The sequence below is a fragment of the Cydia amplana genome, chromosome 14 (genome assembly GCF_948474715.1).
Source record: "Cydia amplana chromosome 14, ilCydAmpl1.1, whole genome shotgun sequence".
NCBI classification, from domain to species: domain Eukaryota; kingdom Metazoa; phylum Arthropoda; class Insecta; order Lepidoptera; family Tortricidae; genus Cydia; species Cydia amplana.
The window spans coordinates 8,813,104-8,832,098 of NC_086082.1; the positions used below are offsets into that span (position 1 = coordinate 8,813,104).

Consider the following 18,995-nt stretch of genomic DNA (forward strand, 5'->3'; position numbering starts at 1 on the left):
TAGAGCAACGTATACATGCTGTACCTTAAACTGTTTTTGACAAGCCGAAAACTAAAAGCATCCTATCAAATCGCGCTTTCGAGTGAAGCCAAAGAGCGAGCACTATAAAAGCCCCAGTACACAGTGGTGAAGGAATGTCCATGCTTTGCAATGCGCAACTGTAGGCTAATATCACGTAGCTCGTAGGTGTTCACACAATGGTGCATATACCTACATATACATACAATATCAACAGGGGGTCTCTTCAGCCAGCTGTCAAACTGACAGCGTATTTAGTAGTATTTACGTCAAACTAAACAATGGCGACTGTGTGACTTCCCGATTGCCCACCACGGCTGAAAACTGCCGGCCGGTCGTCCGCCATTGTATACCATTGCCCCTGTACACAATGGCGCCGGCGTGAGATGGCCCATCCTTCACCACTGTGTACTGGGGCCTTAAGAGAGTCGTGATTAAAATAGACTAGTAGTTCGCCCCGAACTGAGAACTCGCGTTTCGCCAAAAATATCAATTGAATGCAGTCGTCAAAGGATCGAAAACCGCGTACGATTTATTGCAAGGTCTGTGGAGCCCTTAACTGATACTGTATCTGTGGTAAGCCGAAATATTTCCTGTCAAATGTCAAATGCCTAATTTAGCGATGTGACGAGTCCACTTTTTTTCAATTCGAATCATTCGAATTGATTCGGCCGCTGATTCGAATTCAAAATCGAGTTGACTCGACTCGACGATTCGCGTGGTTCGCGACAAGGTCACAGGCACAAGCGCGGAGCGAGTTGAGACGGCGAGTTACGCGGCAGTTGTTGTAAAAAGAACCTTCAGGGCACGGAATTAAGGTTTATTTTTGAATGGCCATACTAGCAGTGAACTCGAGTTGGGATACTTGGAATGGCGAATCAAGCGGCAGTTGTTGTAAAATGAACCTTCGGGTCACGGAATTAAGGTTTATTTTTGAATGGTCATAGTACCAACTCGAGTTGAGACGGCGAATCGAGCGGCAGTTGTAAAAAGAGCCTTCGGGCTACAGTATTAAGGTTTATTTTTGAATGGCCTTAGTAGCAGTGTGATAGCGTTGACTCGGCTCGGCGAGTTGTTCGCCGAGTTAGCTAGTGGTCGAGTTGATTCGAATTGCCCATAGTCTTGATTCGAATTAACTCATCTGTAGGCTGATTCGAATTATTCGAACAGATAACTCGACTCGCCCATCGCTAAATTGCCTATATTATGTTTATTTTATTTTATTTTTATCTTGCTAATTATTACAAAATGGAAAATTTAAAAACGATATTATAAAAGTGTAAGCCGAGCACTTTCATTTGATACCAAACTCGACCATACTTTCTTGCAAATAAAATGACCAGAATAGCAAGACACCTCACAAACAGCTTTTTGGCCTTCTAAGCTCTTCTAGCTCAATAACCCCTTGATCGAGCCTGCTCATAATTTAATGACTAAAATATAATGCCCTCGACTACACGTTTACCCAATTTCTTTTAAATTAGAACAAATTTACTTAAGTTATTGTGTATCAAACTATCTTCTGACAGTTCAGCTTAAAAACATCGAAATGCCGGGACGTGCCGCTAGCCAGCCGCGTGTTCAAAGTTGAATGTAAGAACTTCGCTTCGCTTCGCTCGCTCGTTCGACTAAAGATTCGTTTTCAAGCCAATCTTTTGCAGTTCGGCGTTAGGTCTTATGCGAGGCCTTCTCCCTCACGCCAAAGTCGATCTTATGACGGACGGATCGGACGCTCCGGACGTCCAGCCTTATGCAGAGCTAGGCCTTCGGCCTCGTCCAGTAAAAATTTACAATTGTCTATCGAATTGCGTTTCTTCTATCGAAAAAATTTCGCGCTCGCTTCGCTCGCGTTTTCAAAATTATTTTACAGGTTTAGCCAACTTTGAGAAACGTGACATTCGGATGGCGACGAACTGCAGCAGCATTACATTGCAAAGTTACTGCTGCAGCACTGTCAATTTCTATGATAAAATGATGCGACGGATTGAAAATGAACTTCACTCAATTTACCAAGAAAATTCAATATAATCTTGATGACCCTATGGAAAGGGGGCACCATGGTCTAGAAATGCTTAGGGCACCAAACTATCTTAATCTGGCACTGACCATATAGCCAGCTACAATACTTTATAATTTAAACATATTACTTACTCTACACCTGATGAAACTTACCAAGCAACACACGATATAAATAATCCGTTTTAATAGTTTTATTTCATGAGTACCTAACTATAGTTTATAGTACTATAGTACTAACTATCGCGGTAACCGAAGACTAGCAAAAAGCTAACTCATAATAATTCCAGTTACAGAGATAAAACTGGATCCTTCTTAGCAGAGGCTACTTTTTTCCCAAGTTATAAATAAATGCAACAAAGTAGTTAGCCCAACTTTTTAAAAGTTAAAAATAAATATCAAGTATAGTATGTAAGTACAAAGGTAGTGAATAATATACCTTGTGTTAAATCGTTTATTGATCATTTTTGATTGAATTATGTCGAGCGTAAACGGACCTGAAGCTCTGATGATAAATATAGCGGTCTCCGACTAAACATATGGTACTTAGATTTAACAGACTTAACAGGGAATATTACGCAGAAGTCTGCGTAGGGGGCGCCACTCCCACAATACGTCACAATCTTTGGATTGTCTGTGCTAAGGGTCTACCGCAAATGAGAGAGTCGAAATTTTGTTATCTTACCTCTCTATCACTCTTGCATATTCGAGCGATAAAAAGGCAGATAGCTGAGTTTCGATTTCGCCTGTACTCTGATTTCGAATGTACCTATTTCCATAAAGCTGCATATTCTTGTTATAAACAGCTTAAATTTCTCATAAGTACTTATTTAAATATGTCTTTGACATCAGAATAATATTGCAAAACTGGTATTGAACGAGAAGTCCGAGAGTGGGTATTATCAGAAATGGTTCAATGAGAAATAAAATTTGCATCTTTTCGGCCAAATGCGTTAAGTTTGCGATAGCTCTCAATTAAAACAAAAAAACGTAGCATTTTTTTAACTAAATCTTATAGTTCGCTTTTTTTAGCATTAGAAATAAGGTAAACAATCTTGATGTGTCTTTTAATTGAAAAACACATTTTAAAAATAAGTTACGGCAAGTATGTAACAATTATGAATCTAATACGATCATTTATATTCTTCTGCTTTCAGTAATAGTTTTTGATTTTTAAAAAAGCGTTTTTCAATTAAAGACATGTCAAGATCGCTTACCTTCTTGCAAGTTCTTTCTAATGCTAAAAAAACGAACTATAGTTTATGTCGACGTCTAATGCAATTTACGATAAGGTTGGAAACAGTACTCTTCCACTGCTGCACGCAAATGAATATTCCCCAATGATCTCTAAAATGGGGCGTCCGATTTGGTTGCGGTTTTCGGTAAAACTTACATGATATATATAGGTATTAAGCGGTTATTCTTAGTTAGGTTTTGACCCCAGTATACCCTTAGTTAGGTTTTGGCGCTATTATTACTTGCCGAGATTTAAAATTATGAGTAGCGTTTGACAAATAGCAATACAAGTATGTTTGACTTGGCTTTATGCAATAAGTTCTATTAAGATAACTACTGGCAGCATTATACATCAGCGAAAAAGGACTCGCTGAATTTTCGTGAAAACTTCAATAGGGTTTGCAATGTAGAAATAAATAAATAAATAAAATAAGTTACTTAAGTGTTTATTGTTAAAAATCAAAAAATAAATTTCCTAATTCCATTTTTATAAATAATGCAGTACACTTTTAAGGTACATCTCTAAATCAAAGATACTGAAAAATTCCATTTACACTATGTAAATGAAAAAGACACGTTTGTAAATGAAAACATCAATAATACATTATTTTTTTGAGGGGTTAATTAATAGATTAAAGATTCGTAGGTAACCTACTCCTACTGCGAATAATATAATTTTGAGTTAGGTATTCCTAACAAAAAGACATGCATGCACGACTTGGTTAAACATACATGCGGTGTTTTCAGGCAAAAGTTACCACAGTGTCGGTTGACGATAAGTTTATTATTTTACCACAATATTGACTAGGTACCTACCGACAGTATGTCCCCTTTTACCTCAAAACAGCACAAATAATTTGGCTGTGTTCCAACCTTTCCACCTACGGTTGACTCGAAGAAATGTTTTTTTTTTTTATATAAAACTGCTTGTGATATTCGCTGTGTGACTGTGTCACAGTGTGTGTAATTATTTGCTTTTATTGTGTATTGAATAACATTAGTATCAGAAAGCTTGAATTAAACTTATTGATTACGACTAGTTAGACATAATTAAATCAATATCGGACGTAGGTATATTATTATAACTTTTATGAGCATCAATATTTATGAAGTACCCATTTGTATGTTGAGCAACTATAGAATAGACCCTTATTCAGATGACTACGAGTACTTACTCCTCACTGTGTCACCGCATTTTTGTCAACGCCGAATCGGAACGAACGCCTAAGCCAAACTGCACACGAGCTAAATGTATCATCAGCTATTCCGTGACCAATAAATTCTCACTCACTCAAACTCAAAAATTTCTGTCATTTTTCATTAAAAAAAGCGGGTGCCATAGACAATATGTGATTTATTCTGTGACCATAGATATTTGGATATTCCGGTGCTGTATTATGATCATTTCGGCTCGTGTCTGGTGCACCTTAAGTCATTTAGTCTGAACTGAAGTCAGACGTCAGGATGTCACTTCATTATCTGTTTATGCTGATGCGGCATCGATAAATGCGTTAACACCCGGGTACAATCCGTAAAATACTAGTAAATGGCGAAGGTAGTTAACACTAAATATTATTCCATCACAAAACACTATTTAAGTACAAAGAACAAACAGTACATTGAAGGTGGGAATTAACTTGAAAGAACAACATTTTCTATAGTAACTTCATTATTGACTTACTATTATCATCCGCTTGGCACAAACCACTCCAACTAATTGTGAATACTGCAGTAATAGCTCTTCAAAGTTACTTTTCTTACTTTTCCTCTTGTACGTCTTATATGGCATTACAACACCTTTAGCCAACACGGGTACATAATTAATATCGTCATCTTTCGGATATTTGTCGTCAACACTATCAATGTCCGGGTCTAGTCTAGAATATGGCGTTACTTCGAGCTTAGGAATACAGTCCTTTAACGGGAACCACTTATAAGTCTCAGGGCACGCTAGATCTGAAGGATAGAAGTTGCCCTTGTACCGCATCTTCTTACAGGAGTGGATGTAGTAGCCCATGTAGTAATACTTTAGCGCGGGACTGACTGACTGCAGCTGTCTAGTAAATGCTATCTCCCTGGAAAAAAGTACAATGAATTGGTTAACTCAGTATCTTGCAAATGTTACTACCTATACATATAACTTTGTGACTGTGAATGTGCAAAATGCAAAAATATAACGATGTAGGTACTGAAATGTACCACTAGACGCTGACAAATTTAATATAATCGTAGAACAAATTAATGCATGGCGTCATACGAAATGGCAATCCAATTCAAATTATTTTCAATTCAATTCAAACTCTTCTTTGGCATTATAAAACATTACAAACTAATGCATGTAATAGTTAAAACTTTAATTTACTATGAAATTGGAGTTAAGTATTTTAATTTAAGGATAAATTCCTTCTTAATATTAATACAATAAATAAAATAAAATCGGTGCATTGTCACCTCAAAGCTCCATAAGTGCCCAGTGTAAGATGTGTATACGCTGGGTCGTAGAAGAAATAAACGGATGAGACACACTTGGGTAGTATGTCTATAACACCAACGGCTATGAGCTTTCCGTCAAGCCAATATTGTTGATGGAAAGAGCCATAGCCACAAGGGGGGGCAGATTCACTATGTTCTTCCTGAAATAAAAAGGAAACATTAACGGACAGTAGACACACTAAGTCCTTAATTAAACTACATATATTTTAACTGTAAGGACACAATAACAATACACATCCTTTAAATAAAAACGGCAAAATACGTCAGATGTTGATTTATAAAAATGTTTTTTGTACACATTTCCTAGAAAAATAATCTTGACAGACAGACAATTAGGCAGACAGACATGGAAGCAATCCTAATTTTATTCCTTCATGCTCAAATAACACAAACCTTGTGGCCTTACTAATATTAAACCCAAAAACTGCTATTACTATCAATTGGGAAGTCACTACTACATAATAGTTTGTCTACGTCATTGTTTAACTCTTAACCCTATCGTGCGCGGCGCGTCATTGTGAACCTTGTCGGAATGCACGAAGGTTGATATTGGTCTGTAGCCCCATGCGTCATTTGTCGTCTTTGGCATTCAGAAGGTTAAATTACGCAGCTTAGGGTGTAATACTTACCAGCAATGGGCTCTGCACTAAAAAGCCTTGGAACTTTGTTGGTGTACATTTCTCAGGTTTGTCATTATGTATGATTGTCTGATACTTGGCGTAAACTTCACAAGTCTCTTTCATAGTTGCCTCCCATTCAGGGCTCGGAGGTGCAGTTCTCACTAATTTTATCTGAAAAATTAATTATTAACAAAATATAATTTATTTTTCCTTCTGTGTTATATATAGAGGTAGTTGGATATTCCCTCAGTCAATGCTTTATTAGGTTCATTATATAATCAAATTGGATTATCATATACCTCCAATTTCTGTTTGACATCATCGGGTAATTCATTTATAAAGTCCTCTACTTCTTTATCCTTATTTTTGTTTTTGTTGGACAAAGAGTTAATATCAATCCCTTTTTCCTTAAGTTTCTCCATTTTCCTCTCCAATCTTAATTGCTTTGCTTTTTTACTTGGAGCTTTCGCTGGGTCATAGCCTTCACCTATTTAAAAAAACAGGCAATTAATAATATATACTTTAATATGGAATATTAACCTATTTAGAAAATTTGATTTCATACCTTTATTAATTTCTTTTGGCTTACTTTTATCTAATGGATTGCTTACTGGCTTAGAAGCAGATTCTATTGCTACATTTGGTTCATCTGAAACATTTAAAATGTAAAAAATCCTTAATACCATATATATTAGTATGCAACTTGGTATGATTAAGCATTCAATTTTTTCCTCTTATGAGACTTTTATAAGTAGAAATGGGTTAAAATTTTGCGTTCAAGTTCGCTAGTACCATAGACAAAACTGCAAATTCATATAGAAAACATAAAATAATGATGGGTCGTCTTAGGCATAAAGTGCCAAACAAAACTCTTCATGCTTTTATGAAGTTCTGTTGATCCTATAAGCAAAGATCATTCTGGCTTGGTAGCTAAGTTTAATTGTTTTATTGTAATAATACATTCAGAATCTTGAATATCATACCTTTAGATTGCTCTTTAGCATCTGCAAAAGCCTCATCTTCATCTGCCTTTACAATGTTGCTAATGTTTATATTCTGTGGCACATTTGTACTCTCCAGGAATTGTTCCACTCCCTCTGCCATGTCAGCCTCACTACTGCAAGTAGACATCTTCCTGTTGCCATCCCCGGTCGACTCAGATTTCTCATTTGTACCTTGTCCCACTAAATATTTATTGAAACGCTTCAATACTTTCTTCTGAGACTTTGTAGCTTTAAATTCTAATGCTCTACACCTGCCAAATAAAATATATGGTTATATCTAACGCGTTTCTACAATTAAATTCAATATAGAAGAGTTTTACCTTATAGTGTACATGGGGCAGCAAGTAACATCCATAGTCGGCTTGTAACAATATTTTCCACATCTCCGCCAGCCTCTATCGATGAGATCTTGATAGTCGCTAACAGTCATGGAATGTGCCCACATACCTACGATACCAATCTTGTTTTTAGAAGTGTCGCATAGATTTATTTCACAAATGCAAATTTCATAAACATGACACACTATTACTTACCATGGCTGAAATTTGTATTGGGACTTTTGCAGTAGCCACATCTATCCTGGCTATCGGCATAATATTCTACAATGCTATGAAACATCAAGATATCTTTTACAAAGACGAAATTAAAAGGCTAGAAATAAAATGTAGCTTCCTGACGAAGACAAGGCAAGTTTTTTTTTTTTTTTTAAACAGTTATGGCCTGGATGCGAGTCCTTTAAGCCAAGTCTTTGTTTTGCTATTTTTAAAACACTTCATTTAAAGAGTTAAATGGCAGAGAATGCACTTCACACTTCACTTTAAATCTTCAACGCTGTATTTTTGATATACTTGTATAACGGAACGTAACTGTCAACGTTTTTAAGAATGTCGTTGAGGCGGCGGGGGACATTATTATCAAACACTTCACTTAATTCACTTGCAAGGATGAGTCTTTCAAACGCAAACACTTGGCATTTAAATATAAGGTGTTCAACATCTGCAATGCTACCATTCTGGCAGTGAGGACATGTACCATCGGCTATAATCGAAAATCTGGCTAAGTGCGCTGGTGCACAGTTGTGACCAAACCTCAATCTATTGATTGTGGTAATAAAGCTACGACTTCCTATCTTTATCTTCTCATACCAAGGCTTTCCAGGTAAGTCGGTTTGAATACTAGCGTACCATCTTCCTTTTGTCTCTCTATCTTTAGTCCATATATCTATCCACATCTTCACAACATCAGTCTTAACAGAAGCTTGACAATCAGTTAGTGGAATTCTAGTACTACATCTTACATCTAATTCGTTAATACCTAAATAAGCAGCTTTATCTGCAGCTTCATTCCCTGTTATACCAGTATGGGATGGAATCCACATAAAGTTTATATTTACATTAATGTTTTTCAATTGTAATAACATCTTTTTAATTTTATACAAGATAAAATTATCTTTATAATGCAATTGATTATTCTGTAATCCATAGATTAAGCTAAGTGAATCAGTGAAAATAAAGAAATGCTTATATTCTGACACTCTTATTATAACTTTCAGGGCTTCAAATACAGCATACGCTTCAGCCGTAAATATGGAACATAAATCGTGCAACCTAAAGCTCTGTACAAATTTAGTTTGAGGATCATACACGGCACTTCGGACATGAGACTCCGCTTTACTACCATCTGTGTATAACTTATAGTAATTGGGAATTTGTGACAAGAAATGTAGAAAGTCAGTATTATTATTGATAGATTTTGTGCATACTGTAATGTTTAAAAGTTTACTATTAAAGCTATCTTCATAACATGGCCAAATTTCATTTTTATATATATTACAAAACTTAGCTTCCACCTGTAAGAGTAATGCTGTTAACTTAGGGATCCTGGGATGACCCTTTATACTTCTTATTACACTTTGATTATCTTTAGCATATATCTTAATTAAATATCTATAAGCTAACAACACCCATCGAACAGGTAAAGGCATTGTTTTAGTCTCTACTTCCATTGCTTTTATAGGGGTTGAACACATTGCCCCTGATATTATTCGCATTGCCTTATTTTGAATTATTTCTAATTTATGTGTGTGTTCAGTATTCATATGTACAAGAAAACTATAGTCAAAGTGACTTCTGACAAGGGTTTTATACAGTAAGGATAGTACTTGAGGGTCTGCGCCCCAAGAGATACCGGCAAGACATCTCATAACATTTAAACCTCTAACAGAATTAGAGATTATGTGCTTAGCATGTAGGTCAAATTTTAAATGATTATCTATGACTACACCTAGAAACTTATGAGAAGGGACTTCTCTAATAATCTCATTATTATATACAATATTTACATTTGTTGTGTCCTTGCTCAATATTAGTAACTTGCTTTTGTCAGGGTTTATCTTTAAGTGTAAGTAATTATTATAATAAACATAAAGTTCATTTAGTGCGTTATTAATATGTGCTTTAGCTACATCTAAATTTGAATTAATAGAATATATTACAAGATCATCTGCAAATTGCAGTATATTAACATTAGAACTATTTACAAATGAGTCAATATCACTAGTATACAAATTATACAGAAGAGGAGACAGCGTTGCTCCTTGCATTGTGCCTTTGAAAACTTGTCGTGGTCCATGGAGTATGTTATTAAATTTTACATATAGCTCTCTATCGTCTAAGAAATTGAATATCCACTTGCATAATTTCCCAGGGATTTTAATATTAGATAGAACTTTAACAAGTATTGTAGGATCAACATTGTCAAATGCTCCTTGTACATCTAAAAATATACAAACAGCATGTGACTTGTTATAGTTAGCTAATTTTAAATCCGATATAAGAGATATGAAGCTGTCAGAACAGCTTCTACCTCGTCGAAAGCCGTTTTGAAATGGAGGCAGTATATTGTTTGCCTCAACATACCAATCAAGTCTAGTCTTTATCATATTCTCAAAAACTTTACCAATACATGATGATAGAGAAATAGGTCTATAAGAATTGGCCTCACTAGGAGGTTTGTCTGGTTTTAAAATAGGTATTACACATTGTGTTTTCCAAGATTGAGGTATTTTCCCTTGTAACCAAAGTAAATTCATTATTTTTAGCAAAACTTGTTGACCATTAACATGCAGCTTCTTTAAAAGCAGGTATGGTATATCATCTAAGCCTGGGGTAGTATTCTTCCTAGATTGCAGACTTACAACAAATTCCTCCCAAGTAAAAGGTTTAATAAGATACTTAGACTCATTATTCTCATTGTTACTTTCAAATAAACTTTCTATAGAGCTAGGATCGTTACTACAACCTTGGGTTAACTTAGTTATAAATGGTTCTATAAATTCATCATTTTTAATTATCTGCTTAGATTTTAATCCCTTAAAACGTTTAATATTGTTCCATATTAACCCAATAGGTGTACATCGATTTAAAGAAGCACAAAAACTACGCCAACTACTAGTTCTTTCCTCTGCTATTGTGCGTTTTTTAAGAGCATTAAGTTTCTTGTACGAAATATAGTTTTCTAAAGATGGATTCGCCCTGTAATATTTTAATGCCTCATAGGCTTTAATGACACTATCCTCACATTTTTTATTCCACCAAGGAACCGGCGGTCTGCTAATAAAGTTTGTATTTTTAGTAAGTTTTGGAATACATTGTATCTTTAAGAATTGGAGTTCAGAACTAAATTTGTCATATAATTGTATAGGATCATTATTCTCATTTAAAGGAAAATTAGAGAATACCTCTTCTGATAGCTCTTTATATTTGTTCCAGTCAGCTTTAGTGTATATAAATTTATCTATTGGATCATTTATTTGATATTTTTCAAGAGATGTTAATATACTGACTATAGTAGGGTAGTGATCGCTGCCCATAGGGTCATCATGGACTTGCCACTCGCACATAGGTGCTATACCCGCACTGCAGAAGCTAACATCGATCGCTGAAGGATTTCGACTGGGGTAAGTAACTGTAGTTGGGTTTCCGTCATTTAAGATACATAAGTCTAAGTCACTTATAATATCGAACAGGGTGTTACCCCGCGATTGGTTAGTAGCGCAACCAAACGCTGTATGATGTGCATTGATATCTCCTGCTATTATTATAGGTGTTGGTAATTTCTCAATTATATTTTTAAGTCTATTTAGTCTTATGTGTGGACGGTTTGGTGGACAGTACACACATAAAACTGATAAAGGCCCTAAGTCAGTCACAATAGAGATCGCTACATTTTGAATACTTTCATAAAAGTTAGTCTGTATAAAAGTATGTTTGTATATATTTTTAACAAGTATAGCAACTCCGCCACGTCCATTGTTACCATACTTGCAGTAAATATTATAATTAGGTATTCTAAAAGCAGTAGTTGGCTTTAACCAGGTTTCATTAAGAAGACAAACATCAATATTATTTACTTTTAAAAAGTTAATTAGCAACGGTTTTTTATTTGAAATAGATTGAACATTGAATTGAGCAATACGAATGTGTGTAGGATCCATTATTTAATGTTTTTAATAAGCATATCTTTAATACAACTATTAGTGATTGGGCTAGAATCGGTCTTGTTGGCTAATTCTATAAGAGTGCTAACCAGTGCATTCATTAAATCTGTATTCTGTAACAATTCTTTTTTAATGTCAAATTTAGGGGTTTCTGCTGGTGTAGAAGGAACGGTTTTTTGCGTTTGTGTTTTTGGGGTTTTTTCAGGTCTTACAGTTTTGTTTTTGTCAGGTAAAGCCGGAAACTCAACTTTTCTCGTTTCAGCCTTAGAAGCATATGTGATGTTTGTCTTCTTTTCCATTATTTTTTTAAGTTTTACAGGACAAGCTTTTGAAATTGCCAAGTGGGGGCCGCTACAATTGGCACAACATAACTCATTAGGTTTGTCACACTCCTTATAAAAGTGGTCGCCAGAGCAAATGGAGCAACGCTGTTTTCCGTTACATACTTTAGCTGCATGATTAAATTTAAAGCATTTGAAACATTGCAGTAGTGGAGGCACATATTCAAAGATTCTGTACGAGAATAAATCGTACTGTACATTGTCCGGTAGTACATGAGACAAGAACGTAATGCTCACTGTCTGTAAGGGAACACGATCCTGTCCGACTTTTTTCGTGAAGCGGCGAACCGCTATGATCTCATAAATAGAGCTCAACTTTGTGTATAAATCCTTGTTAGAGATATTGACTGGCACAAATCTGATTATCCCAGTTTTTTCGATTTGGGTCGCCGGTATGTACGCCTTCATGTTATTTTGGGTCAAAAATGCAGTGTTGTTTAGAAAATTGTTTGCATTATTATATTGCTTGAAAACGACTGCAATTTTGTTAGCGTTTACGCGCTGTATAGCCGTTACACCTTTTATGCCATTTGTGAATATGTGGTTGAGAAATATTGGACTTTTATTTCCCAATCTGTCCTTTGCGTCCACATGTTCGACAAAAACTTTAAATTCTAGTTTTCCCGAGTTCTCAGGGTATAGTCTTTTGTAGTCCGGTTTAAAGTACGGTAAATAAGCACTATTAGATTGCTCACCCCCGCCGCCATCGTCCGTGCCGCCTTGGCCGTCGGTTTTGGAGCGCTTGAGGGTGGGCGGGTTTTCCCCGCCCCCCTCGCCACCTGCCATTGTTTATACACTAACTATAATTATTTACAAAATTTTACATTAAATATATACAAGTTAAGTTAGTTTCAACTACTTTAAACTAATAAATCGCAATTCTAAAAGTTGGAGCGAAAATTTTCCGACAACTTTTTTCAAGTTCCCGCCAAAGACGACAAGGCAAGTCTCTAGAGACGTTTTCTTTTCTTTAACTACTTGTACAAAGTAATACTAAAAACTTCTTTGTATTAGGCTTCAGTTCTTCCCTAATGGAGTATCTTATCTTGGTATAAGCTGAGTTTTAAACGTACTCATTATTTTCTTCTTGCGAAATAGTCTCGCATAAAGATTTATTATATCAAAAACGCGAGTGTAGAAAGTTAAACCAAAACTGTCTCAAATTTGTCAATGTCACCCCTGTTATGTGTGTCAACGTGGTGTCAACGTCATGAAGTTATATTTTTTAAACTGGAGCGAGTTGTCACTTTTTTTGCCATACTAATTTGAACCTTATCACCGAGACAGAAAGTTGTTCGTACCAGACTAGAGAAAACGGTCCACTTGAGATAGAAAAACCCGAGCCCTGTGTCTCACTCGCACATGTTGCCAATGTTAAAAAGATACCATTATGGTAGAAATTATATCAATAAACTACTGAATTTAATTACCTTCTTATACAATTTTAGTGCTATATTCAGACTACAGTTCTGATATCTTTTAAGTAATTTGTAAATAATTATGATGCCAATATTATTAACTGATTAAACCAAGCGCATACACAGCAAAAAAAAACTAAATTTTAGTATGGTAGAAGTTGTAGTAACTTTAAATATTAATTGGTATCCCCAACTTGATGACATTTCTTCAAAACACGTGAATGCGAAATTTCTTAAAAATTGTGAAGAAATGTTGTGTTAAAGGTTGTTGGAGTGAAATAATTGCTAATTGTGGAATATTGTTTCACAAGAAAGCCACAATTATCGAACGAGCGAGCGAAGCGAAGCGAAGTTCTTACATTCGACTTTGAACACGCGGCTGGCTAGCGGCACGTCTCGGCATTTCGATGTTTTTAAGCTGAACTGTCAGAAGATAGTTTGATACTCAATAACTTAAGTAAATTTGTTCTAATTTAAATTAAATTGGGTAAACGTGTAGTCGAGGGCATTATATTTTAGTCATTAAATTATGAGCAGGCCCGATCAAGAGGTTATTGAGCTAGAAGAGCTTATAAGGCCAAAAAGCTGTTTGTGAGGGGTCTTGCTATTCTGGTCAATTTTTTGCAAGAAACATGGTCGAGTTTAGTATTAAATGAAAGTGCTCGTGTGTATCAGGATGGCGGGTGTACATCAACAAATGGAGCTGCGGTATACGTCAGGAGTTAGTGCTAGCAATGTGCCAAATGTGCGCCAAAATTGGAGCAATGTGCTCTTTAAACTCCAGAGATATTTAAGAAATAGATGACGCCCGCCATCCTGACGTCAGGTTGGCGGGTGCATTTCCAGATCCAGCCAACGGCTGCCTACTCAAGGGTGAAAGTACTGCCTAAGGTTAGTGCTCGCAATGTGCTTCCACATGTATGAAGCACAATCAAATTCAGAGAGCGGTTAAAGAGAAATATGGAATTGAATAAAAATATATATAGACGCCTGCTCATTTTAAATAGCAATATTACATCTTCATTGCGGGCAGTTCATCAGGCGCACACAAAACATGCAGGCGCTTTACACAAAAAGTTTTTTATTTTATTTTTCCAATAGACGTGTTACTTATTGAACTTGTGAGAAACACACAAAAAACTCGTTTAGGTACCGTAAAAACGAACACTCGGTAAAATATTTATATTACTCTACGACCAACTATTACGTAAACACTACACACATTAAGTGTTACTATTGCTTGAAGCTACAACATTTTCTACAAATGCGTCTACGTTAACCCATTCCAAGCCAGCGACTCTGCGTGTGTGGGTATTAGTCGAGTGTGCTCAGAGCATAAAAAGGTCAATAGCGCTGGAGGTACACCGCGAAAATCAGTAAAATCCTGCAAATGGTGTTAAAGGTATGAAAATCGGTACGATTGATCTTTAGGACATTTGAAACAATTTGACCCGAAGCACCAACAAATAAAAAAAACGAGAGGAGTTATGACGTCATCTTTTTTTGTATGGAATTAAAAAAAAATTGTTCAGAAACCTTTCGTGTGTGGTATTAACCCTAAACTTGGCAGGATTTTTTTTACTCGAATTTAGTGTTTTTATCCTAATAAAGGGATATTAAGGGTTGGTATAAAGGGTACAAAAAAAAATAAAAAAAATCTTAGTCTTTTAGTTTTTTATTTATACAACGTATCTTTAAATGCACTCTGCCAAGTATGCACAAATTAACATTTAATGAGGTATGTATCCTAGGAGAGATGTCGTAGTCAGATCGTATAATCCGCCGTATTACATTACGGCTAGCCGTTTTACAAAACAGGGGCGTTTTGAAATGCGGCGGTTCGACGATTAGCCGGATTGTCATTGCGATACGTTCTTCAATAAGGCGGCCTACGTTTAGCCGCATCGTATCTACTATTTAGATTGTAGAGTGACCAGTTCTTTCGGTCGCCTACGTAACCGGAGTTTGACAATGTTTGCAATTTAATTTATTTTTACCATGGTCCCACCGCACTACATCTGTTTCTTTTCCAAAACATTTCCTTCACAACTTAAATAGACGGAGCCCCGCAAGCGGGGCTTTTATTTCTGGGCGGTTTGTCCTTCGGGCATCTGAAGCTACCTAACGAACCTAACCTACTTACCTACCTACGCTTTTTTCCCCAAAGTGTAATGTTTTCACGGACGTCTCACTAAATCAATAGGTAGGTAGGTTAGGTTCGTTAGGTAGCTTCATCTGAAGCCCGAAGGGCAAACCGCTCAGAAATAGGAGCCCCGCTTCGGGGCTCCGTCTAGTTAAGTTGCGAAGGAAATGTTTTTTGAAAAGAAACAGTCCGACGAACTCCAGATTTGATGGACACCCCAGCGTTTTTCATAGTTTGTTGTTGTTATGTCAGGCAGCGCCACGAGTGTTAAAAATAGGAACTAAAAACTGTCAAAGCGGCGGCTAATGACTCGCTGTATTACATTACGGCTAGCTAAGAACTTATGGCGTATGGCGCCGAATACATTCCGGCGGATTTTCATTCAGCCGCATTCAATCCGGCTAATCGTCGAACCGCCGCATTTCAAAACGCCCCTGTTTTGTAAAACGGCTAGCCGTAATGTAATACGGCGGATTATACGATCTGACTACGACATCTCTCCTAGGATACATACCTCATTAAATGTTAATTTGTGCATACTTGGCAGAGTGCATTTAAAGATACGTTGTATAAATAAAAAATTATACAATCCGACTGCGACAGAGACACTGCCAGGTTCACTGTAAGGTGAGTTATGTATCTTTAAAGATTCATTGCCAGGTTGAGGTTGCAGAATATTTACTGTCTTACTAAGAAATTAGTAGGATTTTAGGACAAATTACGGTATTCTATTTATTAAAACTAACTATATTACTCAAGTGCCACAGATATTACAGATAAGGCTACATCAACAAAATAGAGCTCGCAATCTGGTTGCTCTTGTTCCTCACCCCGGGGTCAGATCAGAAATAGACAGCAGCAGTTGCCTTCATCTTTACCATCTTCTCTAGAGAACCTAGACTTGTTATCAGACAGCGATCATGAAACAACAGATAGCGACCCCAGCCCAGCGACCACTGCTATCTATGACCAGCATGCCACCATCACCTTCGCCAAATCAGGTAACATTGCTAGTACATCTTCAGAGTGAGTCTTCTACTACAAGACAAACAGTAAGCCTGTCTGAAGTAGTCTGAACAAGCAAATGCGAATGCCACAACACCATCCCATAATCCTATACCATCGCCATTTTCAGGTTTATCATTCAGCTTCAGTGCTCCTTCCCCTGCAACAGCTACTTTTTATTTGGCTTATTTTTTACATATGTTCTGTGACTACAGTAGTCAGGTCACTAACTGACCTTTCGAAAACTTCTGCTCAATTTTGACTGGCGCAATTCCGGTAAATCGCTACATTTCCAATACAGTGTGAGAGGTTTTGATTGGACTGGCTTCTTTTTAGTCACAATTATAGTTTTAGTTTTTTTGATCGAGTAGCTACTGCAAGTAAAGGAACACTGAATCTGTAGAGTAGGATGAAGGATGATAAACCTGAAAATGGCGATGGTGTAGGATATAGGATTATGGGATGATGTTGGAGCATTTGCTTGTTCAGAGCGGCTTACTGTTTGTCTCGTAGTTGGAGACTCACTCTGAATGTACTAGCAATGTTATCTGATTTGGCGATGGTGGTGGTGGCATGCTGGTCATGGCTAGCAGTGGTCGCTGGGCTGAGGTCGATATCTGTTGTTTCATGATCGCTGTTTGATAACAGGTGTAGGTGCTCTAGAGAAGATGGTAAAGATGAAGGCAACTGCTGCTGTTTATTTCTGATCTGACCCAGGGGTGAGGAACAAGAGCAACCAGATTGCGAGCTCTATTTTGTTGATGTAGCCTCATCTGTAATATTTGTGGCACTTGAGTAATATAGTTAAATACTTTTAATAAATAGAATATCGTAATTTGTCCTAAAATCCTAATAATTTCTTAGTAAGACAGTAAATATTCTGCAACCTCAACCTGGCAGTGTTCCTTTAAAGATACATTTAAAAAAGCATGTTGTTAGTAGAGAAGCTGGCGGTGTGCATTTGTAGATACATACAATAAAACGAGTTCATGCTATCTATAACAATAATGCAATGACTAATAAAAATACGTAATTGTATAGAATATATATTCCGTTTTTATGTAACAATCATAAATAGACCGAAATCTAAAAGGAAAACACTAAAAAGTACCACTTTTCCCATACGATGCGTAGACGCAGCTTTGCGGCCTGCCATTTTGCGTGCTACACTCAAAATCAGTGATGCACGCGACATAAAACATTTTTTTACCAATTAAGTATATTATTAAAAATAAAAAATAAAAAAATTAAGTCGAAAAATATGCGTCAAAAAATAGTATGAAGCTGTTAACTTTTTGCGTAGATTTTTAAAAAGTGTATCGTGCATAAGAATGCACAGTGTCAAGTTTAGGGTACGAAAGGGCTTACTGAGCCAATTCTAAAAATATATCACATCATTACATTTCAGTAATTTTTATTTAATTATAATAAAAATAATTTTCAAAACATACCAAGTTTGGGCTTCTCCAGATACAATACCGTTCCATATTTTTTGTAAAATATACCTCAAATTATAGCTAATAGCTAAGATATATTTTTAGAATTGGCTCAGAAAGCCCTTTCGTTTAATACCACACACGATAGGTTTCTAAACATTTTTTTTTAATTCCATACAAAAATCGTACCGTTTTTCATACCTTTAACACCATTTGCAGCATTTTTTGGTGAACCGCCAGCGCTACAACTACAGCGTTGCGTGAACAAGAGATGTCCTTTGGCAGGATTGGTCCTTAGGACCCAAGGATGGATTTAAAAAATGGAGCCACCCAGATTTTTGGTGTAAAATTTTAGGGGGGGGGGGCTCAAAATGTATCTAGTTATCTATATTATTTAAGCTACTAGGTTTGGTATCGTTTTCTATAAATCGGGGATGCGGAATTCATTTATGATATCATATTTCTACCATTCCGTAGTAAAAACACATAAAATATATATGAAGAATTTTTATTTAAATTCCTCTTGACGTTTAAACCGCTGAACCAATGTACTTAGTTGAAATTTGGTATAGACATGACTTGAGTCCCAGGGAAGAACAAAGATACTTTTAATCTCAAAAATAATCCCTTAAGGGTGTGAAAAGGGAGGTGGAAATTTGTATGGGGATTCAATAACCGCTGAACCGATTTAGATAAAATTTGGTATAGAGATAGTTTGAGTCTCGTGGAAAAGAATAGGATAGTTTTTATCCCGAAAAAATCCCTTA

General features: G+C 36.3%; 1 protein-coding gene and 1 long non-coding RNA gene across 2 annotated transcripts; one reads left to right on the plus strand and one right to left on the minus strand.

Moving 5' to 3' along the window:
* Window positions 1-4,749: 4,749 nt before the first annotated feature.
* On the minus strand, window positions 4,750-8,073 carry LOC134654071 (arginyl-tRNA--protein transferase 1). The gene is made up of 8 exons (XM_063509485.1): window positions 7,921-8,073; window positions 7,708-7,834; window positions 7,367-7,638; window positions 6,949-7,032; window positions 6,683-6,870; window positions 6,393-6,554; window positions 5,722-5,903; window positions 4,750-5,345 (listed from the first exon to the last, which is right to left on the minus strand). Exons 1-8 carry the CDS (start codon window positions 8,003-8,005, stop codon window positions 4,940-4,942), a joined length of 1,506 nt encoding a protein of 501 aa, XP_063365555.1. The 5' UTR covers window positions 8,006-8,073; the 3' UTR covers window positions 4,750-4,939.
* Window positions 8,074-8,199: 126 nt separating this feature from the next.
* Window positions 8,200-9,199, plus strand: LOC134654072 (uncharacterized). The gene is made up of 2 exons (XR_010097304.1): window positions 8,200-8,545; window positions 8,940-9,199. It is a non-coding gene; the product is annotated as an uncharacterized LOC134654072 (long non-coding RNA).
* Window positions 9,200-18,995: the final 9,796 nt, after the last annotated feature.